The 25,130-nt window shown below is 36.3% G+C and overlaps 1 protein-coding gene across 2 annotated transcripts in view; it reads left to right on the top strand.

Annotated features, from left to right (window-relative positions):
• The window catches only part of LOC117988745 (membrane-bound alkaline phosphatase-like), a 54,856-nt gene extending 33,427 nt beyond the window's left edge, over positions 1-21,429 (top strand). For both annotated transcript variants that reach the window (XM_069503559.1, XM_069503558.1), the window contains exons 3-8: positions 8,102-8,294; positions 11,093-11,262; positions 14,275-14,445; positions 15,953-16,118; positions 17,052-17,372; positions 18,086-21,429. In XM_069503559.1, the coding sequence (XP_069359660.1) occupies positions 8,102-8,294; positions 11,093-11,262; positions 14,275-14,445; positions 15,953-16,118; positions 17,052-17,372; positions 18,086-18,366 (1,302 nt within the window). In that variant the 3' untranslated portion in view covers positions 18,367-21,429. The remainder of the gene's footprint in view (positions 1-8,101; positions 8,295-11,092; positions 11,263-14,274; positions 14,446-15,952; positions 16,119-17,051; positions 17,373-18,085) is intronic.
• Positions 21,430-25,130: the final 3,701 nt, after the last annotated feature.

Genomic DNA, 25,130 nt, shown 5'->3' with positions numbered 1-25,130 from the left:
TTATTAGTACGATATCTCTAGTATTTATGGCTCTAATATTGCTAAGGCCCAATTTCACCAAGGGTGGCTTTGTCCGAGAATAACTATGTCAAGAATAAAATTAACCGCTACATTTGCTGTTGGATGACTTATAGTGCGTTTCACCAATGTCCTACCTATCTTAAATTAGTCATTCTATGAAATAGAGTTTTGTTAGCTGTCCATAGCATGATTGAAATGATACGAAATGAAATGATTTATTTTGCCAAAATATGTGAGTAGCAAAGTAAATGATGGTACATTTTGCCATTTATGTATGGCGTGCAAAATATGTGGTTAGACTTTTGCTTACCTACAAAAAATAAAAATAAAAATAGGAATGACCAGAACGATTGAATAAGTCAAATAATTAGTAAATATCAAAAACTGAGATTATACATTATACATCAGTTTGAAGTATGAATAGGTATTTGTCAATGTCGATTGACGTTGATCGTCTTATAACTTGTCTTACGTTACCATGGTGACGTTTTGATGTCATTTTGATTTTATCCAATAAATAAGCCCGATATTCCTTAAAATTCGCCGGTTTTTGACATTTTCATTATTCTTAGGTATTTAGTGAGATGAAAAAGTGGTTGTTGGAGAGTAACTTACGACTTTATCCTGGGTATAAATAAAATTGATTTCATGATGAGGAAATGGGCTACTTCTGAGCAGAGTAGAATATTCAAACAATTGGCATGTTGATCATGGATCACAATCTTGAGTAATCACAGTGATTCTTAGATGATGAGACAGGCTCGATGAAAGATTGAACTGATTTTTAAGCTTATTCACACTATGATTATTTTGATGTAAGTAAGATTATGATATTAGGTATATTATGATGTTTAGATATTTTTGTGTAATAGTATTTGATGTTATATATGATTAAACGATTACTTTGATTTCAATACTACAAATATGATCCTATATTATTATTATGATGTTTTACTATTTTGTGTAATAGTACTTGACGAATGATCAAGCAATTACTTTGATTTTAGTAATACGATTATGATACTATACAATTATGAAGTTTAGATATTGTTGTGTAATAGTATTTGATGAGTGGATAAACAATTACTTTGAATTTAGTAATACGATTATGATACTATAAAATTATGATGTTTAGATATTTTTGTGTAATAGTATTTGATGAGTGGATAAACAATTACTTTGATTTTAGTAATACGATTATGATACTATAAAATTATGATGTTTAGATATTGTTGTGTAATATTATTTGATGAGTGGATAAACAATTACTTTGATTTCAGTACTACGATTATGATACTTTGTTATAATGTTTTGATATTTAAATGTAGTGATATTTGAAGTTATATGATTGAATGATTACCTACTTTGATTTCAGTTGTACAATTATGATACTTATTATGATGTTTTGATATTTTTGTGTCTTGTTTTTAATGAATGGTATTTGATCTGATACTCATGATAAAACGTGTGATGCTATTATTGTTTTTGATGGGTTAACAATCGTTACATCTGGGAGTCGTACACGGTCGTGAAGTCTTGTAGCACGATGAGCTCTTGACTTGACGGCGAGGGGTCCGGTGCAGATGGGTAGTGGAGTCGCGTTACATCTGGAAGTCGTACACGGCCGTAAAGTCTGGTAGCACGATGAGCTCTTGACTGGACGGTGAGGGGTCCGGTGCAGATGGGTAGTGAAGTCGTTACATCTGGAAGTCGTACACGGCCGTGAAGTCTGGTAGCACGATGAGCTCTTGACTGGACGGTGAGGGGTCCGGTGCAGATGGGTAGTAGAGTCGTTACATCTGGAAGTCGTACACGGCCGTGAAGTCTGGTAGCACGATGAGTTCTTGACTTGACGGTGAGGGGTCCGGTGCAGATGCGATTAATTGGATTGGAAAGCGAGGGTGGCCCAAATTGGGTGAAGTCCTCGATGCAATCCAGATTATTTTTCAGAAGCTGTAGGTACACGAATTTACTTTAATTTAATTTATTTATTTTTGAGGAAACAAACAGTTCTAGTTAAATGGATAGTTAGTACATAAGATTATAAAACACTTAAACCTAAATATTCCAATGAAAAATTAATACTTATTACAAAATTATGTCTACTGCTAGGATGTATTTGGATTATAATTTCATGAAATGAGGAGTAAAAGCAATTAATATAAATAATATTTAATTACATAATTATGATTTACTTAAAAATTATAATGTACATATTGCTGGAATTTTGTGATATTGTTAGGTATAGGTAATACTATGAAAATAGGTAAAAACTGTTATGTATAATAAGTTTGAGGACAAACTTAATGTAGTTAGAATGGCCGAATGTTAAATATCATAAATAAATGCAGGTACCTATTATAAAATAATGTATACAGTTGTAGGTAGGTTCTAAATATTGACTTGACAGTGTGATTTTATCTGTATTTTGTGAATATAGGAATGAATTAGTGTGAATGTAGGTACGGGAACGAAGGTTTACTACATTCACACCGTACATTTCAGTAATAGTTAGTCTTACGACACACCGATTTATTCCTATACCAACATCCAAAGTGGTAACAGTGATTAATAAAACTATGAGAAATTCATCGTTATTCTTTCTGAAGATAGAATCCTACCTCAATATTCAAGAATCTCCTCGGCAATCTATTACTTGACAGACAGACAGACAGACAACAAAGTGATCCTATAAGGGTTCGGTTTTTCCTTTTGAGGTACGGAACCCTAAAAAATACGAAATGTGTAACTATGAGATAAAAGGTAGTACTAATCACATATTATTTAAAAGACTTAAAGAATAATTGGTAACAAAAATTAATTCACCTAAGGAATTTTTCAATAGTAGGTAGGTAAGTATGTAAAACTCATAAATTGAGAATCCAATTCAAATGAAATAAGTGTGGGCCTTGTGTGGGCACTTATTTCATTTGACACATTTTGTTGTCTCATTAGTCATTACACATCTGACTTACTGACTTCTGAATTTTGAATACTTAGTTGTAGAGGAAAGGGGAATATTAGTCATTTAACATAGCTCATGTTCTTTGAAAAAAAAAAAACCTACCTACAAATATGTATTTAATGGACTTAGGTATAGAAAACTTATATGCAAAACCTCGACCTCAGTTTCTATACCCAGTATATTATATCAGTCAGTCAGTTAATAATTTTATATTGTGTATTTATACTTACATTTACCTAAGACTAATCCATAGGTACTAATATTATAAATGCGAAAGTGTGTCTGTCTGTCTGCAAGCTTTTCACGGCTCAACCGTTCAACCGATTTTGATGAAGTTTGGTACAGAGTTAGCTTATATCCCGGGGAAGGACATAGGCTACTTTTTATCCCGGAAAATTAAAGAGTTCCCACGGGATTTTAAAAAACCTAAATCCACGCGGACGAAGTCGCGGACATCATCTAGTTTAAAATAATTAATAGATCGTAAACATTATACAATTATTTATTTTCATTTGTTTTACATACTTACCTACCTACTATTGAAAAATTCCTTAGGTGAATTATTTTTTGTTACCAATTATTCTTTAAGTCTTTTAAATAATATGTGATTAGTACTACCTTTTATCTCATAGTTACACATTTAGTATTTTTTAGGGTTCCGTATCTCAAAAGGAAAAACGGAACCCTTGGAGGATCACTTTGTTGTCTGTCTGTCTGTCAAGAAACCTACAGGGTACTTCCCGTTGACCTAGAATCATAGATACTACAATTACGTTGACGATTTTATAGCATTTTAATAATAAACAGATGCGTAAAACATGAAACCAATATTAATAAAATATGTACTAAGTACGCGACAGGTCGAGATCGCAATCGAGGTATGAGGCGGTGGGACGCCCCGCACCCTCGCACATCACCCTGGGGAATCCCCACCCCGATTGCCATCTCTAACTGTCGCGTACATAGGTACCTCTATGCTAGTTCACGCCGCTGCACTGTCTAAATAAAAATCAAAGTACCCTTCAACCTTTCAACTGCCCTAGTAGGTATCTACCTAATTATTATTTTGATCTAAAATATTCAGCTTAAAAGAATTAAAAAAAAACGTCAAGTGCGAATCGGCCTCGCACACGAAGGGTTCCGTACCTTCTTACAAGAAATAACTTCTTTTTTTTCATGGAGGTCAATTTGAAATTTTAATTATTTTTTTGTTATAGCGGCAATAGAAATTCTGGTCTCTACCTATTACGGTTCACGAGATACAGACTGACAGACGGACCAGAGACGGACGGACAGCGAAGGCTTAGTAGGGTTTTTGTCTGCACCCTTCGGGTACAGTATCCTAGAGAGGTCTTTCGGGATAAACCACTTATAGGTACATACATAATATGATAATATTACTGATGAAGCTGTGATAACCTAGTGGTTATGACGTCCGCCTTCTAATCGGAGGTCGGGGGTTCGATCCCGGGTACGCATTTCTAACATTTCGGAGTTATGTGCGTTTTAAGTAATTAAATATCACGGTGAAGGAAAACATCGTGAGAAAACCTGCATGCCTGAGAGTTCTCCATAATGTTCTCAAAGGTATGTCAAGTCTATCAATCCGCACATGGCCAGCGTGGTAGACTATGGGCAAAACCCTTCTCACTCTGAGAGGAGACCCGTGCTCTGTATTGAGTCGGCGATGGGTTGATCATGATTGATGAAGAAATTGCAAATATCTCAAATCTACGCGCAGCCAAGTCTCCTTGAACGTGACATACCGCGGTCGGTCAACCGTGTGACACCTATTTAAACATCTTGGCCGAATGCATTCGGCAAGTGTTGGCTAATGTGTCAAACCTATTTGCGAATTACACCAAGAGCGTTTGATGTTAGAAGGAAAACCTACAAAAACCGGTCAAGTGCGAGTCGGACTTGCACACTTTTTTTTACATGTTGGTCGTTTTGGATTTGCCATCTCGGTTTTGTATTATTTGTTGTTATATTATAACGGCAATAGAAATACATACTTTCATATCGAAAATTGCGGACCGGCAGGAATCAAACCCCCGTCTACTGGGATCGCGTTTGACTCTCTGACCACTAAGCTACCACTCACTCGCTGCCAGTGACGAAATTTGTGCTATGGGCCTTTGAAAGTAGTTTCGATAACTGCAAAAGTGTCGCTACTAGATGGCTTAAAGTCGCTTCAGTACGGTCTTGTTGGTCCCTTCGGGTACGGAACCCTGATTGACAAGCTGGTCAGTGTTGATCATACGTAGCAATTGTACACCAAGTGGCCCTGTATAATAGATGTTTGCCGAATGTTATGGCCAAGTGGGTTGGCCAAGATGTACCCACGTTTCTTAACCATATTATTACTTTTCCGGTTGAAGAGTTCTTTGGCTTTTTTATAGTACTTGACATGCCATTGATTGATGATCTTGAAATGTTTGCGTTTTTTGTTCCTATCTGGTAACACACTAAATGAAATCTTTGACCTACCTTGATAAAAATGAAAAACAGGTCCCACTCCGTTTCATTTATGTGGTTTTTTTTTAAATAAAAATGACCCAACTCCTCAGCCCTGATGCTGTAGGGAATTTCATTCCTAAATCGTGGTGATCCCACGGGATTTTTAAAGAATCATGCGTGTGCAATGTGTTTACGAAATTTAGTAGGATACTGCGCATCCCAGGGAGGGGCTACTACGGATAGGCTATTTTTTGTCCTGGAAAATATAAAGTTCCCACGGGATTTTTAAAACCTAAATCCACGCGGGCCAAGGTATCAGCTAGTGTGTAATATACCTACGTCACTGCTCAGAGTAGGTAATTACCCTTTCCAATATTGGTAGGGTATTACATTTGAAGTCATCATCTTAGACTGCATCATCACTTACCATCAGGTGAGATTGCAGTCAAGGGCTAACTTGTATCTGAATTAAAAAAAAAAAAAAAAAAAGTTGACTAGCTTATGCTCGCGACTTCCGCCTCGTGGACTACACAAATTTTAAACCCCTATTTCACCCACTTAAGGGTTGAATTTTAAAAAATCCTTTCTTAGCGGATGCCTACGTCATAATAGCTATCTGCATGCCCAAAATTCAGCCCGATCCATCCAGTAGGTTGAGCTGTGCGTTGATAGATCAGTCATTCAATCAGTCAGTCACCTTTTCCTTTTATATATTTAGGTGATAATAATATAAAGTCATTACCCTTTCCAATATTGGTATTTTATTTGAAGTCGATTAAAATATCGACCGATTTCCCAATAGTAGGTATGATTTTTCTTGTGCATAATTAGGTACCTATTTCATAATGAGGTACTAACTGTTACAAGGAGACAGAAATCGGTGTTCAGATTTTTTATTAGATCGTAAAATAGTAATTTTACAATAAAATTGTGCATTACAATCAAAGACAATAAACTGTTCTAGATTGAAATAGTTTGAATAGTAATTACCTAAGTTAAAATTAGGACTTTAAATAAAATTATATCTACTTTAAAACACAACAACAAGCATTTTTAGGGTTCCGTACCTGAAAAAAAAAGGAACCCTTATAGGATCACTTTGTTGTCCGTCTGTCTGTCTGTCCGGCTGTCCATCTGTCTGTCGCGTCTGTCAGGAAAACCGGTACTTCCCATTGACCAGGAATCATAAAATTTTGCAGATAGGTAGGTGGTCTTATAGAACATATAAAGGAAAAAATCGAAAACCGTGAATTTCTGGTTACATTAATAGAAAAAATTCTAATGTGTTCATGAACAAGTATTTTCAACTTTCAAAGTAAGATTACTATATACAAAATGGGGTATCATATGAAAGGAATTTACTTGTACATTCTTAAACAGATTTTTATTTATTTTTACGCATAATAGTTTTTGATTTATCGTGCAAAATGTCGAAAAGATATGACTGTAGTATGGAGCCCTCGGTGCGCGAGTCTGACTCGCACTTGGCCGGTTTTTTTTAATGAAAAAATGTGAAAAAGTTCATTTTTACCTATACGTTGATATGGCAGTCAGTTTATATCTACCTAATTTTACAAATTGTATAAATTATAATATGAAAAAACATTGCTTACGCTAAATGCAAAAAAAAATGTTGAGACATGAATGAATGAATGAAGACAAAAATGTTAAAAACGAATTATGGCAACTTTGGACCAGAAAAATCTCTTTTAATTAGGATCCCAGGTAAATAAGTTCAAACAACTAAAACAATAGTAGGAAGGAAACACACTTTGCCTTATTGTGACCATCTGCAAGGTTAAGGAGACAATGATCTTGACGGTATCAATGAATGGCTGATGGCTGCTAAGAGGGAATACAAAACCTTATAAAATCTTCATTCGAATAACAAGTGAAGTACGTCTATACTCTATACCTATATAATAATAATTAGGATCTTGTCCGCCCGAATCTTTGACATGACCCGCGAAACGCATTTTTTATCATTATCATCATCATCATCAACGATAAACGTCCACTGCTGGACATAGGTCTCTTGTAGGGACTTCTTCACGCCACGGTCTTGCGCCGCTTGAATCCAGCGCCAGCGGCTCCCTGCGACTCGTCTGATGTCTTCCGTCCACCTAGTGGGGGGTCTTCCAACACTGCGTCTTGCAGTCCTTTTTATCATCTCTATCTCTGCATAGTATAAAATAAAGTCGCTTTCCGCGTCTGTATGTATGTATGAACGCGTAGATCTTTTGAACTACGCAACGGATTTTAATGCGATTTTCACCAATATATAGAGTAATTCAAGAGGAAGGTTTATAGCTATAGTTTTATTCTCAAAAAATTAGAGATCCCTAGAGAAATTGAAATAATGTGAATTAGGTCGGAAAAAAATCCTCTCATTTGAGAGTTTCCAAGGCCATGACACCTCAGTGACACCACATTAGTATCTACATTGCACCCATGCGAAGCCGGGGCGGGTCGCTAGTCGATCTTCAATCTCCATTATTATGGAGTCTCTTGTGGGGACTTCTACATACCGTGATCTTCTGCCGCCTAAATACAGTGACTTTCTACTTGATTGATCTACTTGATGGCATTTGTCGAGTTTGTTTAGGGTCTGGCAACCTTATTTTTTTTTAATGATGTAGTTTATTTTCTTTGCAGACTTATTGTATAGATGCCCAAGTACCCGATTCGGCCTGTACAGCGACGTCCTACCTATCAGGAGTGAAGACCAAGTACGGCGTCATTGGTCTAGATGGCAACGTCACCAGAGGATCATGCCACTCCCAGTTGTATAAACAAAACTGGTCTCCTTCTATCGGACAGTGGGCGTTGGACAAAGGATTGGATGTTGGTAAGAGTTTTCAATGTTCCCCAAACTTAAAATAATGTAAGAGAATCTAGGTTCTCTCTTTGATTGTAACCCTGAAGAAAACTCCTACTTAAGTGATTACTGCGATGGTGTCCCATCAGAGGCAGATTACGCGCCTAGGGGCGCGAGGTTACTAAGAGGCGCGCGCGATCATGTAGAGTTCCATTACCTGGCCTACCTAATTATCCCTACTAAGTAATATTATCTTGGAGTGACCGAAACTGCCTCTTCTTTAATATAGCAAAGTGTCATAACTATATTCTGTGGTCATGACGTGATGTTCTTCACTCGTTCACATAAATAGTATATTCACACATAAATAATTCAGCCAATCACAACAATGGAGATTGTAATAATGATTGATGCAGGTTTTACGAAATCGACCCGCTGGTCTTTGGACCTTCAAATTCGGTTACTTATTCAGTCGGTATGCTGACGATAGCAATCGACCAATAGCGTTGCCCTAAGTTAGGCCATATCATGTAAACTGTAGGTTAGTAAAACGATAATCTGTTAATTTATATACTTATACTGTGAGCTTTTTCAATCAATCTAATAATATATTATAGGCATTACTAGAAATTAGAGGCTACAAAAAATAGGTACAATTCACCTTCATATTTTTTGTGCGTATATTTTTCAGTCTGTTAGCCAACGGTGAGGTACTATTTATTAGTTAAATGTATGGTTTTGTACGAGTAGTGCTACTATTTATCATTTGGTAAGTAAATTTTAGTGGTCTTCGTTTTGTTTGCCTCACCTTACAACCTGTCGACTAGTTATTTTTTAAACAAATCAAACATTATTTATATTTGAATAATAAAGTAAAAACATCTAGGTTTCAAACGATTACTCAATGTTTATTCTGTCTCTGTTCTACTTTTTGACGGGTTTTAACAGTTTTATTTGTTACTAAAATTTTATCGTCAATTTCAGTTTCAACTATGATAACATTCTTTGCGTTGGTGTCACAAGGACTTGAATATTTAATTTAAAATTCTGCTGGGTCAAAAGTATTCTTCGTTTCTAAAACTTTACTATCACATCACACTACTATTAATTATTTAGGTTGATCAAGATTATTCAAGACACGTTTATTTGAGAAAACTAATCTGAAAATTACCTATAGACTATTCAATGCTGCTTATCTTTATCCCTAAGTTTTATTAGAAAATTGAATCTGGGTGCAACTTTGTCCGCATGAATTAGGTTTATTAAAAATTCTGTAAGAATACTGGGATGAAAAACCTATAACCGTCCCGGGGATGAAAGAAAAAGTAAAAAAAGAAAGAAAAAAATGTTTATTTTTAAAGCTGTGCCACACCTTTGCAAGCTACCTTTCATTAAACTCGGTTAAAAACAAACATACAGTCAGACATACTTTCGCATTTTTAATATTAAGTAATAAATTCCACAATAATTTAATCTCAAAGGTTACAAAACTCTCATCTTCATATTATGTAAATTGAAGATCTCCTAAAACTGCGAGATGGCAAAAGCTGTGTTTTTAAATATTTCCTGTTTTATGCCTAGGTAATATAAAGTAATAAGCATGTCTGTTTTTCGATATAATTATTATGAACTAGTAATGCATGCGATCGTGTAATTTAGTAGGTACCTTACACGTGATATTATGATACCTACTGTTGCACGTGATATAAGCGTGTCATGGTTATTTTCAAAATGAGCACCTAAGATCTAGCGCGCACCACGGTGCGGCGAGTTGCGGGTGCGTTTTAAAATCCGTAAGAATTTAAATCTATAAAAATCCGGTGCGGGATGAACTCCGCAGTGCGTGCGCTTCTATCATCATCATCATGATCAACCCATCAACGGCTCACTACAAAACACGAGTCTCCGCTCAGAGTGAGAAGGATTTTGGCCATAGTCTACCACGCTGGCCATGTGCGGATTGGTAGACTTCTATACCTATAGGTAGTTCACAGATTTTGCGGAAAAAAACGTACGGAAATTTACTGTGGTGCGCGCTAGCTCTTATACCTAACCTTTTACCATGAGATTATGGAAAGCTAAAGATTAGCTTCCTCTTTAGGTATCAAATTTATTATTAGGTAAGTATTACGTCTACTTACTCTGAATAAAAATGGATTTTCAGCATTAAATTTTTCGTTTACGGAACTTGACTATGATCTTTGCCACGCACATTTCACTGATAGTACATAGGTACCTATTCCTTTAGCTAGAGGGGTCGGGGGTTCGATCACGGGTACGCATTTCTAACTATTCGGAGTTATTGCGTTTTTAAGCAATTAAAATACATCACTTGCTTTGACAGTGAAGGAAAGCATTGTGAGGAAACCTGCATGCCTGCTGTCTGTAAGCATGCTGAGAATTTTCTATAATGGTATCAAAAGTGTGTTAAATTTGGCAGGCCCGCAATTGGCCAGCGTGGTGGGCTGTGGCCAAACTCTTCTCATACTGAGAGGAGACCCAATGATCTGTGGTGAGCCTGCGACGATGGGTTGATCATGATGATGATGATGACAAACCGAATTGGGTATTTGACTACATCAAAATAAATTATTTCTCAGTGATTATTAAATAGAGAGTCTTCTAAAATACGTAAAATCCGCTTCCTTTGTTGGTTTTAAGTGTAATAACCATTTTAAATTATCGATTAAACTAAAAAAAGCACATCAAATGATTGTGACGTCACACACCGGTATTTCATAGAATCTCGCATACTAAGCGCGCGTTTTGACGTTTGATAAAAAGTTACTGATTTGACTAGTTGTCAAATACCGTATTTTTGTTGTCAGGTTTCGTAACGACCACCCGAGTGACCCATGCGTCACCTGCGGGCATGTACGCGCATACTTCTGAACGCAACTGGGAGTCCGATGCAGATGTACCTGACGAATGCCTCAGCTTGGGCTGCAGGGATATCGCCTTCCAGCTGGTTACTAGTGATCCGGGAAGGCAATTTAAGGTAAGGTATGCAATGAACCAAAAGCTTAATTTGCTGTAATCCGCTGAAACATCGAATCTGTATGATGCAACATGCAGCATGCGAAATGCACCGCCCGCCCTCCCACTGCTAACCATGCAGGAAAAGCAGTCACTCGGCAAGCAATACGCAGCACCACACAAATCCCAAAACACACTCGACGCACGTTTCGCCCCGACACCGGAGCATCCTCAGGAGACAATGCACATGATTGTGCATTGTAAAGTTTTTTTTTTTTTTTGCATATAATGCAGAGGGAAAAAAGTCGTGTCACTAGTTAAATACACATGTTAAATATGCATCTGGAAGAAAAAAAGAGGAGAGGACGACCAAAGAAAAGGTGGATGGATTGCGTGAAAGAGGATAGCGTGTAAAAGGGGTGGATAATACGGTTGACGGATGACAGAAGTGAGTGGAAGAAGAAGACATGTTGTGCCGACTCCACGTAGCGTGGGATAAGGTAAGGAAGAACAAGAAGGAGTGCGAGTCGGACTCGCACACGAAGGGTTCCGTACCATCGTACAAGAAATAACACCTTTTAATTTTTTTAATTTTCTTGGTGGCCATTTCGAATTCTTTATTATTTGTTGTTTTTTTTTTTTATTCAGATACAAGTTAGCCCTTGACTGCATTCTCACCTGGTGGTAAGTGATGATGCAGTCTAAGATGATAGCGGGCTAACCTGGAAGGGGTATGGCAGTTTTTATTAAACCCCTTTGGTTTCTACACGGCATCGTACCGGAACGCTAAATCGCTTGGCGGCACGGCTTTGCTGGTAGGGTGGTAACTAGCCACGGCCGAAGCCTCCCACCAGACCAGACCAGAAATTTAGAAATTATAAAATTCTAAACCCCTGCCAGGAATCGAACCCGGGACCTCCCACTATTAAGACCACAGCGCTCACCACTGCGCCAGGGAGGTCGTCGAATACAGTGTTATAGCGGCAAATAGTGATACACAATACATTCTATGACCACTCTCTATTACGGTTCACGAGATATAGCCCGCTGACAGACAGACGGAGAGAAATTACAGACTTGGGCAATGTTGTTAATTTTGCCGTCATTTTAATTTAATTTAATTTATTTTTTATTGAACCACCAACAGAATTATGTAAAATTACATCATTCAAATCTTAGGTGCTCAGTTATTACATAATTCAAATTATAGGCGGCTACAGCTAATCTTCTCTATATATAAAAATGAATCGCTAAATGTGTTGCTGATCGCAAATCTCGAGAACAGCTGAACCGATTTCGCTAATTATTTTTTCATAATATTCCTTTATGTACGGGGATGGTTCTTACGGAGTGAAAATTTAAAAAAAAACCTGAAAAAGAATCGACTGTTAGGCGGTACGAAGTTCGCCGGGGCAGCTAATATAATAATAATTTTGAAATATTAACTAAGCAATTTTGCCAGTAAAATAAAATATTAACAATGGATCAGTAACCATTTGCGAATTGTAATAAAACAGAAATGATTCATTCATTGCCATGAAAAGCAACAATTTGTCTTTGTGATGGACACGAGTTGCTTACTTCGATGTAAAACTAATATAAAAACCTGTTTACGATTACACGATTCAATTAACAAAAGATAATTTATTTTATCCACGATGTACCTACCTACCTACTTCAATTTTATTTTTAAGGTCATTTTTGTCATAAATTTTATCGATAGGTAAAACCGGCCAAGTGCGAGTCAGGCTCGAGCACCGAAGATTCCGTACTACAGTCGGACTTTTTCGGCCTTTTGCACGATAATTCAAAACTACGATGCATACAAATAAATAAAAATCTGTTTTAGAATGTACCTACACCTACAGGCAAAACCCTTTCATATATTGTATGATACCTACCTACCCCACTTGATAATGATATAGTTATTTCACTTCGAAAATTGAACATACTAATTATTAGTTCATGATCACAATTTTTTTTTGTGTAATGTAACCACAAATTCACGGTTTTCAGATTTTTCCCCTTATGTCTGCTATAAGAACTATCTGCCAAATTTCATGAATCTAGGTCAACGGGAAGTAACCTGTAGGTTTTTTGACAGTCACGACAGTCAGACAGACAACGAAGTGATCATATAAGGGTCCTTTTTTGCTTATGAGGTACGGAACCCTAAAAAGTATTACTGTTCAAATAATTAATCATACACCAAAAGCGAATTCCATTCAAAATATAGTTACGAACGTCAACTATTAATAATAATAATTAATATTATTAGCACGTGTTTACGATCGTTGATATGTAGACAATAGAATAGACAGTTTATAAAGTATCTTGGATTATTGATTTATATATTTGTATTGAAACGTTTTGCGTTACTACTTATTGATTAGACGCTCATAAATTCATATTTCTTTTGATAATTATAATACCTGAGTGATAAAACCGGCCAAGTGCGAGTCAGGCTCGCGCAATGAGGGTTCCGTACTACAGTCGTATTTTTTCGACGTTTTGCAGGATAATTCAAAAACTATGATACCTACATAAAAATAAATAAAAATCTGTCTTAGAATGCACAGGTGAAGACCTTTCATATGATACCCCATTTGATATAGTTATCTCACTTCGAAAGTTGAAAATACTAATTATTAGTTCATGACCAAAATTTTTTTTTTTTTGTGTGATGTAACTACAAATTCACGGTTTTCAGATTTTTCCCCGAATGTCACCTTCCTTCCCCCTTCACCCTTCTACTATCGTAACGCAAGGTATCGATACCCGTTCGTAGCGAAGCGATTTGCCTCCTCATTTCTAATCCGAACTGCTAAGATTTGGAACACCACTCCAGCATCAGTTTTCCCTTCCAATTCTAATATGGGTAACTTCAAGTCGAGAGTGAATTGACATCTTCTAGGTAAGCGCGCTCCATCTTAGGCTGCATCATCACATGCCACCAAGTCTGATTGCATCTAACCGCTAGTGTATAAATTTAAAAAGAAATTTATTTTTAATAACAATTTTCGTATACTTTCAGGTGATAATGGGAGGTGGGCGACGGGAGTTATTGCCGAATGTGACGAAGACTCTGACCAACAGTACGGGGAGGAGAATCGACGGGATTGATCTGACTGAGCTATGGCACGAAGACAAGATTGAGAAGAACGCAACGCACCAATACGTTACTGACAGAAATGATCTTTTCAAGGTATTCATCTTAAATTTTATTCTTCTTTTAGGCAGTGGTCCGACCGCCGGCGAGAAAACGACTAACTATCGGCAATTTTCTCTATCAAGAAACGCACAATAAATGTACATTCCGTGTAAACGAAAGAGACGAATACCTATATCAAAAGTTGCTCTTTGACTGTTCACACTGCCGGCGACGACTCGCTTTACTAGTTTTGTCGCTGAGGGACGAGCTTTCAAAAATAAACTCGCTCAGCGATATTCGTTCAGCGATGCTCACTCGCTTGAACACGTGTAACCGCTGGTCGCACTTGCACACTCGCTTATAGCCCGGCGACAAAACACTCGCTTCACGCTAATCGCCAACTCGTTTATAGTTTCTAGTTCTACTCGTTTCTCGTTCATCGTCGGTGGTCGGACCACTGCCTAAGTGCCCTTTTCTGTTGTAATTATTATTCATCGTCATCATTATTATCAACTGACTAGCCGATGTCTGCGATTTCGTCCGCGTGGTTTTAGGTGCTTAAAAATCCCGTGTGAATTATTTGGGTTTTTCGGGCTAAAAAGTAGCCTATGTCACTCTTCAGGTTTTTAACAATACACATACCAAAAATTACGTCGATTCGTTGCACCGTTGTGACGTGTTTAAAGGGCAAACCAACAAACCAATCACTACCCATGTTATAAATGCGAAAGTGTGTTTGTTTGTTCGTTGAAATAACGTCTAAACAAAATCATTACAATATGAGTAAAATATTGGTTGGTAACTATAACAAGCTTACAAATATGTTTAAAGACAAGACAGTGTTATTTACAGGAAATTTTACATACTGTGAAACTGAAAACAAATTACCTACCTACTTATGTTTTCACGAACGAGTAACCACGACGCGCGTCGTTATAAACTGAAAAGGGTACTTAGTTCCTAATACTTAAAGCACGTTTTTGCTATAATTTCTGCAAAATATTATCTATTATTTCTCCTTTTTAGTATGAATACAGCTGCCACTCAGATATTTGACCAATCCTCAGGGTCAAGTCAAGTCGTTATTTATCTTCTATATCTATATATTATATAAAATTCAAAGTCCTGAGTCCTGACTGACTGACTTATAAATATCAACGCACAGCCTAAAACTGCTGGTCCTAGATACATGAGGGTGGGACATTTGGAGGGTGTGTTCTTTGTAAAGAGTAGGTATCCAAATAATAAAAATAAATAAAAATCTGTTTTAAAATGCACAGGTGAAGACCTGTCATATGATACCCCACTTGATATAGTTATCTTACTTGGAATATTAAAAATACTAATTATTAGTTCATGACTACAATTTAATTTTTTTTGTGTGATGTAGCCACAAACTTACGGTTTTCAGATTTTTCCCCGAATTTCAGCTATAAGACCTATCTACCTGCCAAATTTCATGATCCTAGATCAACGGAAAGTACCCTGTAGGTTTCTTGACAGACCGACAGACAGACAAAAACAACTAGAGAATTTGCTCAAGTGTCCAAAACGCTTTCAGGTCTACAACTCTGATGACTTGCCCGAATACCTCTTGGGCTTGTTCCACAATGATCATCTGGATTACCACTTGAAGGCGAACAACCAACCGACCTTGGAAGAGATGGTCGAAGTGGCCATCAAGATGTTGAGCAGAAGTAGCAAGGGATACTTCTTGTTCGTGGAAGGTTTGTTTGATTGTGAATTTTATTAAGGTACACTTACTTAGCCTTACTGGCTCAGTGACATAAAGAGAAGGAAATCCTTGTAGGTTTTTGTTTTTTTTATTCAGATACAAGTTAGCCCTTGACTGCAATCTCACCTGGTGGTAAGTGACGATGCAGTCTAAGATGGAAGCGGGCTAACCTGGAAAGGGTTGGCAGATGACAGGTTTTTTCTCCTTGGTTTTAGTTGTCCACTGTAATAACTAACCTGTGACGAAATTTTAAACTATTTAATCTTAACAAAAACAACTAGGGCTTGGCCTTTTTCAACGTTTATCATCGAGGAAAAGCAAACTGACAATATAATTATCATAATCGTTTCCGCTTGAACACATTTTTCCTTTTACCTTGTCCTTCAATATTATCAGATTATAAGTATGCATAGCACTCCTATTAACCGGTAGACAATTGAGAAACCACAATATTGCGCAGTTTCCCTGTAGTTTTGTTAAAAGCACGTCAAATGATTGTAACGTCACATGTCGGTATTTCATAGAACCTCGCATACTAAGCGCGCGTTTTGACGTTTATAAAAAGTTACTTTTTAGCATGTTTTACTTCAAAAGACAACGGTTCAACGGGTTGCGAAACTGAAGTGGCACTGGGCAGGGCACATAGTTCGTACAACCGATAGACGTTGGGGTCTTAAGGTGCTGGAATGCGACCTTGCACCGGAAGACGCAACGTTGGAAGACTCCCGCTAGGTGGACGGACGACGTCAGACGAGTCGCAGGGAGCCGCTGGATTCAGGCCGTGCAAGACCGTGGCGTATGGAAGTCCCTACAAGAGCCCTATGTCCAGCAGTGGATGTCTATTGGTTGACGATGATGACTTCAAAAGAAGATTAAACGTTTTAGTTTCAAAAAATTTTCTAAAACGTTTCCTCTTTCATTTCAGGAGGCAGAATAGACCACGCACACCACGACAGCTACGCTTATCTGGCACTTGATGAAACCGTAGAATACTCCAAAGCAGTCAAAAAAGCCAGAGAACTAACGAATGAGGACGACACCCTCATAGTTGTATCCTCAGACCACGCTCATACTATGACAGTCGCTGGTTATCCCTCAAGGGGTAATGATATTCTTGGAGTCGTGGATACAGCGAAGGGGCAAGATGGGAAGCCCTATACCACTATAAGTTATGCTAATGGCAAAGCAACTTCGATTGGTGAAGGTGGAAGGATAGATGTGACTTTGAGCAGTCAGTTTAGCAACCGTAAGTTTGGTTTTTTTTTTTGGAAAACCAACAGCTTAAATTGATCTTAATAATCTTAAAATTACCTATAAAAAAAGAAAGAAAATGCATTTATTTGTTGTTGGTGTCACAGATAAAACAAAGTACAAATGTAACATTTTCATCAGTGACACCACCCCAAATGGGTTTACAGCTCAGCATAATGTCCTGCATCATATGCGTTAATTAGGAGCTAATAATAGGTTTTCAGTTAGATACAAAATTAAATGGTAAGAAAAACACAGTGACAAGCAAACTATAACTTGATATAAGTTATTACGTTATGCTAGCAAACAACTTTGTTAAACTTTGGCGTGCACTACTTATTTACATTGCCATAAAAAAAGTCTATGCTAGATTCGTTGTAGGTTTAATTTAGGTTGCGAGAAGCGCGAGCAATGAAGGAGTTTGATCTGTTGTTCATTTTAGACACTGGTATATGTAATTTTTAATGTCTGGATGCACGTATTAATAGTACGTATTAATAACTTGACGATTATTACTTAATTGTCTTCTTCCGTGCATACATCTACAGTAACGAAGGCAATGCTGATATGCCAGAGTTCAAAGAGAATTAGCTAACTACTACACGACCACCCAGAAAATGCAGTTACCTCGACTCCCACTTCCCCGCACCGCACATCCTGGAGTAGCGTCAGCATACACCGAAATAACATAAGCATATTTTTCTTCAGGCACCCTGGACTACTCTTATCCAAGCTTAGTCCCCCTGGACTCGGAGACCCACGGAGGTGAGGATGTTGCCGTCTTCGCCTTTGGACCCTGGCAACACCTTTTCACGTCCAGCTACGAACAATCCGTCTTACCCCATCTCATGGCCTATGCCATGTGCCTTGATGATAACCAACACGAGAACTGTAGAAAACGACGTAACAACGGCGTGAATGTTAAACCGAACAAGTATTATGTTATAAGCTTGTGCGCTGTGATATTTATTATTAGTTTGTATATTTAGGTAGCGAATTGGGTATTTTCCTACTTTTGAATTAGATATATAGGTAATATTACTTTATTATAAACTAGGATAAAATAATGACGTACCTACGCTGAAAAAAATATTGAAATCCAACAAAGATTAACAGAGTTACAGGCATTTTAATTTTGGTGTGAGAGGGTCTTCTATCCCTATCTCGCAAAACGAAAATTTGTATGAAACCGCACGAAGCTACTATGGCATTAGTAAGGTGTGACGTCAAAATGCTATATCGCTATCTCTGTCTAATTAGAAATATTTAAATGCTTATAACTTTTTTGTTATTTGATCGATTTAATTAGTTTTTTCAGTTTACGTCACTATTTTTATCCTAGTTTATAATAAAGTAATAACAAAATTGGAGACAAATGCCCAATTGGGGTTTACTTCCGAAAAGCGCATACCGCCGGTGAATCTGAAAGTTGGTATAATAACGTATTTTGACCTCCTATTCACATCGAAAATTACGGTATGTGCTTTTCAGAAGTTTATCCTCTAATTGTTGAGGCGTAGATACTTAATTTTAGTTTAATGGAAGTGGATGGATTTTGTGGAGATAGATGGTTGGTGGAGTGCGGGTTGCGGGAGGGTGACAGCGACGTTGAGAGGTTTGATTTTTCATCATCTGTTACCCTCCCGCAACCTAATTATGGAGTCCACACAGGTAAGGAGCACGATTTCTATGTAAGTATAAAAAGTGTACATTAAAATGTTCTAAATAAGGGTGGCGATACAGTAGCCAAAGGGTAAATCCAGAGGCGGATTAAATGTCGAGAGCGCCCTAGGCAAGCACCTCATAGGCGCCCCTCTAACAGCCATATTAAAATTTTTACTAATTAACTTCTAAAGAACGAGGAATATCCACCTCTGGGTAAATCTCAAAAGAGCGGTAAATTTAAAAATGGAGAAATAAACTACGTAACTATGTAATAAGTACGTAAATTGTTGAGGTGTGGAATACTGGTCTGTCACTAACTAGGTACCCTAGTCACTAAAAAAAAAAAAAAATTCCAACTCGGCATACTTCAATCCGTTACCAACTGCTACATTCATACAGTGCGACAAGGCAGTCTTGGCGCGTGGCGAAAATCGGAACTAACATTGCCGTCAAATGTCCTCTTTGTTCTTGTTTGAATATTCTAAGCCTCGGTTCTCCAACAGCGCCCCCCCTGTCAATGTCATTCAAGTGCCAAGAGAGCCTTGTCGCACTGTACCCCTATCTCTGCCGACGCCAGCGCCAGTTTGGAGGGTTTTTGAACTATTATTTACTGTTTATAGTTGGACACTTTTTCAACTTTTCCCCCATTAGAGCTCGTGCTCCTTACCTTACACTCCATACTACAAAGTTACTTTCCTTTATTCTTTCTTTCTACTTTTTAGGGTTCCGTACCTCAAAAGGAAAAACGGAACCCTTATGGGATCAATTTGTTGTCTGCCTGTCTGTCTGTCAAGAAACCTACAGGGTACTTCCAGGACATTTGGGGAAAAATATGAAAACCGTGAATTTGTGGTTACACCACACAAAAAAAATTAAATTATTGTTGTCATAAATTAATAATTAGTATTTTCAATTTTCTAAGTAAGATAACTATATCAAGTGGGGTATCATATGAAAGGTCGTTACCTGTGCATTCTAAAACAGATTTTTAGTTATTTTTATGTATCATAGTTTTTGAATCATCCTGCAAAATGTCGAAAAAATACGACTGTAGTACGGAACCCTCGTTGCGCAAGCCTGACTCGCACTTGGCCGGTTTTTTCTTTCTACTTTTTCTATTAATACTTACCATGATTTCAAAACTGCAAATTCCTTTACAGCGTTGCATTTAACTGTTAATATTGACTAGATGAAAAATGACTAAAGTATAAAATGTAAATATTAAGTAGAGTTACTAGGACTAGGTAAATAGTTTAAGTTTGTTGAATTTTCTATTATCAAAAGATGTCAAATGAATATTTGTTCACCAAAAAAGTATTTAGGTACCTACTAAGTATCTAATGTAATAATTAATAATATTTTAACGTTATTTAGATCTAACGTGATATTACCTAAATACTTTTTTAGTTAATAAAAAATAATTATTTAAAATTTTCCCTACAAAAAGGCTGTGCCTTAATATTTAAGTAGGTAATTTATTTTAAGAATTTAATTTATCTTAATGTCGAATAATTCAGCTTACCAATTTTTTTTTAATAATAATAAGTTTTGATTGTACCTACCTACGGTTTGATTAAGAATAATATATTGTTTTAAGCAATTAAACAACACTTGCTATAATGGCGAAGGAAAAACCTTTAAGAGAAAACCTGAGAGTTTTCTGTTTTTTTAAATAATGTACTCAGAGGTGTCTGAAGTCTCCTAAGTTGGCCAGCGTGTGGACAGTGGTCTACACACTACTCATTTCAAAAGGACACACGTTCTTAGTAGTGAACGGTTGATGTTGAAGATATTGTGTTGATTATGAAGATCATGATGATAAATGTGGAAACTACGTTCGCTAAAATATAAATTAACTAAGTTAGTAGGTCCCTTGAAAAAGGACCCCGGATGGGTTCGAAACTAGTCGGGCTAACGTCGACTAAACACGTGAGTACAGCCGGGACAGATATTATTTATAAAGTTAGTAGCTGGTAACTAAAATACTTAAGTTAGGAACTAAAAAGTATTTTAGGAACAAACCTAGGAAGTACAAATGATTATGAAATTATAAAATAAAAATATAGGTAGGTAGGTAATTGTCGTATATTTAAAATACTTATGATAAAATTATGAAAACCGAGAACGAACTAGTTTAGATAGTAGGTATTTATTTTTTTGTCACATTATTAATAGATATTATTCTCTTTTATTAATTATTTCCCTTCAAATTATAATTACCCAAGTTTGTGGGTGAGCCTACGAAATAAAAGTTATATAATGATGAGTAATAAATTATTATGTATAAAATAAATAATACAGACAACCCCTTTTTGATTTGTTATTTTAATAAATTATAAAAATAAAATAAGTTAGTGATATTATAGTAAATGAAATCATTCACTAAGCGTTTATCTTTTATTTCGATCTTCTCTAATCTCCTGTTTAATAAAAGCCAAAGCCACCATGATCCAAAATCCAAACTGCAAAGTCGCTGATCGTTCCTCACTGTGTCTCTCAATGGGCAGAGAAACTTTCAGTTGTTGTAAAATAACGATAATTAAAACCAACAACGCCATCTAGTCTAGTATTCGTGAACTGTGCGTAAGAAGTACCTACACGTCTTATCGAAATTGAGTTTAGTACATAACACTTTAGAGTGTACATAGATGGCATTTTAAACATTGGTTCTAAATTTTTAAAATTAAATAAATTAAATTAGCCAGTCAAAATAAAATCAGTCTAAAAAACTCTAGACTGTATAACCTAAAATCCTGGTATTGATGTCGCCAAGGAAAAGGTGTCCTTAACCCGGCGGGAGTGTGGTGACAAAACATTTCATTGAGTATGTGGCGGGGTAATGCCCACTGCCTGTATAATATGATTATAATAATCAAATTTAATTGAAATTTTGATTTTATTTATTAAAACACAATCCCTATACTTATATTTAAATGAAAAACTCAGTCATATTTATATATTTCAATAGTTTTTATTATCAAAGTTAAGGTACTAGTTTTTGGTTACAAATCAAAACAGTCTTCCATTAAGAGGCATCAATCCTTTTTCACTATACAAATCACTTGCCCCACGCACGTATACTCGTGTGTATCTCTAACGCCGGCTGACGCAACACTTTGATCACGCCACTGTGCTCCTCCGCATTACCTCAGCAGGGTTAGCATGGGCGGGGATATAATTTTCTCCCCGGGGAAAGGATAAAATCTTTATCCCCTCCGACAGCTTTATCCACTCTCCGAGCATGGGCTCACGGGTGGATATAATTATCCACAGTGAATAAAACGGGGGACTTTTCGGTTTTTGGATCTTTTCCTTTACCTTTATTGGGTTAATGGTAATTGGTATTTGGGACCTATGTTGGGTTTATGTTGGGGTTCCCAACCATATTCCAAACATAACCCAAACACAACCCAAACATAACACAAACACAACCCAAACATAACCCAAACACAACCCAAACATAACCTAAACCCAACAGGTACCGCGAGACATGTTTTGATTTTTTAAGTTCTATGAGAATAAACTTAAACCCACGTCTAATGTCGAGGATAAAATTGTCCCCGAATTAGGGATAAACTTCTCCTCTCCCCTGTTGGCGTGCTTTGAGAGGTGGACAAGTAAATTTTATCCCTCGTCCCTCGGATATAATTGGGGGATAAATTTTTTGTCTCCTGCCCATTGTGCTTGTATTATACCAACCGCGTAGACGCAGATGTGTCCAAAAAAACCGTCCAAAAAATTCTTTATTTGCTAATAAAAGTGACAATGGGGAACGCGGGATTGCATTGTGTTACGACTGTTTACTGTAACAGCCGAAATTCAACAGCAAAGAGAATCATGGAGTCGCTAACATTTATAAAACTATAATTATTAAGTATTCAGTGACACGTCACAGAGAATTCAATCTCAAGGTACACCTTTACCAGGTTTTGCATGGAAATAAATCGTAAAATGTTGGCGGAGGACAGGGGAGAATGCTTTGTGAACTCAAAAGTCACGTCATCAAGACAATGTGCGGGGGTACCGAACGGGCGTGGGCCGAACCTAAGCTTGGCGATCGAGAGTGTCCGGCTATTAGGCGTGTATAGGTGGTGGTCTGTACGACACGTAATCACAAAGTGATTTTATAGTCCATACTCATCCATACTAATAGGTATTATAAATGTGATACAGTACCTATTTATTTGTCTGTGTGTTGCCTTTTTACGACCCATCCGCTTAAACGATGTACTGACGAAGTTTGGTACAGAGATAGATGCATCCCGGAAACGGGATAGACTATTTTTTATTACGCAAAATCAAAAAGTCCCATGGGGCCTTTAAAAACCAAAATCGATAAGGATGAATTTGCGGACGTCATCTCGTTTATTATATGTACTTAAGTATATTAATTTAATGCAACGTAACTACAATGTGATTTCAGTTGATATACTTATATATTATGTTGGTAGGTATATTTATTATGAAATTTAAAAAATGCCCTCCAAAAGTAACCGTCAAATGACATCTTCTAAATACATATGTATAAAAGGGAAAGCTGACTGGCTGACTGAATGACTGCAAACTGATATCTCTATCAATGCAGTGGTAGATGCATCCGACTATTCGTAAGTAGTTGTAAAAGTTTATTCGAATAAAAAAGATTTTTATTTTATTTATTTTATTTAATGCCTAAAAATATTGACAAACGCTTCATAATGTTATAACATCTCAAAATAATGGCCATAATAGTAAGTATAGCCTTCATTCGCAGACGTAAAATCACTTAATAATTGGTACTTCCATCATAATAATTCAATGCCGGCGACTATTATATTTTGGATACTTTGAAAATGACTTCAAAGTCTACTTATTTCTTATTAAGTAGGTTCCTAGTAAACATTTAAATATTGATTGTAATTTTGTCGTTGATTAATTTCGTTGAAACTCCAAAAGATTAGGTACCATGCCGTTTATCGCTAAGTTTTTTCGTAATCACGACACCTAGTTAAATTTAAGTACCAAAATATTATTTCACTTTATTTACGAGATTAGGAATATGTAATCATCATACACACTCTTAATACTTGTATAGTATGGTAGCTACACGTCTTGACTTTCACATTTTTATATATCTACGTGCTTGACTTGATACACGTTTAAATTTTTTCTGCCGTTTCGTCAATTTGAAAAGCATATCCCCCATCAAACCCATTATTTAATTAATTATTATCAGTTAGCACATTGGTTGATTCTACGTACCTATTTGTTAATAGTATTCTAATTTTTGATTACGAGAAACTTAAAAAAAGCTAAGTGAAACAAAGAACTCCTTAAATGCTGTTATTATTAGCCAGATTAACTTGTACCTATCTATATGTTGTAACTGTCTTAAATTAAAAACCAAAATTTAGTACTTTAATTTTTAATCACTGATGAAAAACAGAAGATAAAATCACAAGATACATTTTAAACAGTAATTCTACTGCCGGATTTTAGTGTTTGAAGTTTGTTCAATTACTCTATCAAAACACCAATGCGAAAAGTTAACGGGGTATAGGTGCCTAGTAATAACAGTTATAATATTTTTGTTGGATTTTAATAACTTTAAAATGCGATCGAGATTACTATAGGGATAACGTCAATGACCTCATCTTGTCAACTTTCATTTGAAAAGTACGGTCTACAAGGAGAATAACTTGCATACATAACGATTATTTGTTCTAAATTACTTTACTATGTTTGTTTGTATTACAAAATCTATTGAATCTAATCAAGGTGATATTATATTGGTTAGGGATGAATTTATTGGAGGAAAAGTACCTAATTATTATTCTTATTTTGATCACATTTTACACAACCCCTGAAAATGGAACGCTTAATAAGAGTAAATAAAACCTGATTTTAAACTGTTATAACTTATAAGGAAACTGAATATACATAATAATATTATATTATGTAAGCAATGTAATGATAAACAAACATATAAACCTAGAATAAAATCATAACATTTCCGTAGTCGGGTAATAAATTAATACTATCAAAAAGATAACAATAACAATAATAAGTTATTGCATTCATTTATATTTCAGCGTTGAAACTATCGTGA

Source organism: Maniola hyperantus, chromosome 15 (assembly GCF_902806685.2).
Source record: "Maniola hyperantus chromosome 15, iAphHyp1.2, whole genome shotgun sequence".
NCBI classification, from domain to species: domain Eukaryota; kingdom Metazoa; phylum Arthropoda; class Insecta; order Lepidoptera; family Nymphalidae; genus Maniola; species Maniola hyperantus.
This window is presented reverse-complemented; position numbering and strand designations above follow the sequence as displayed.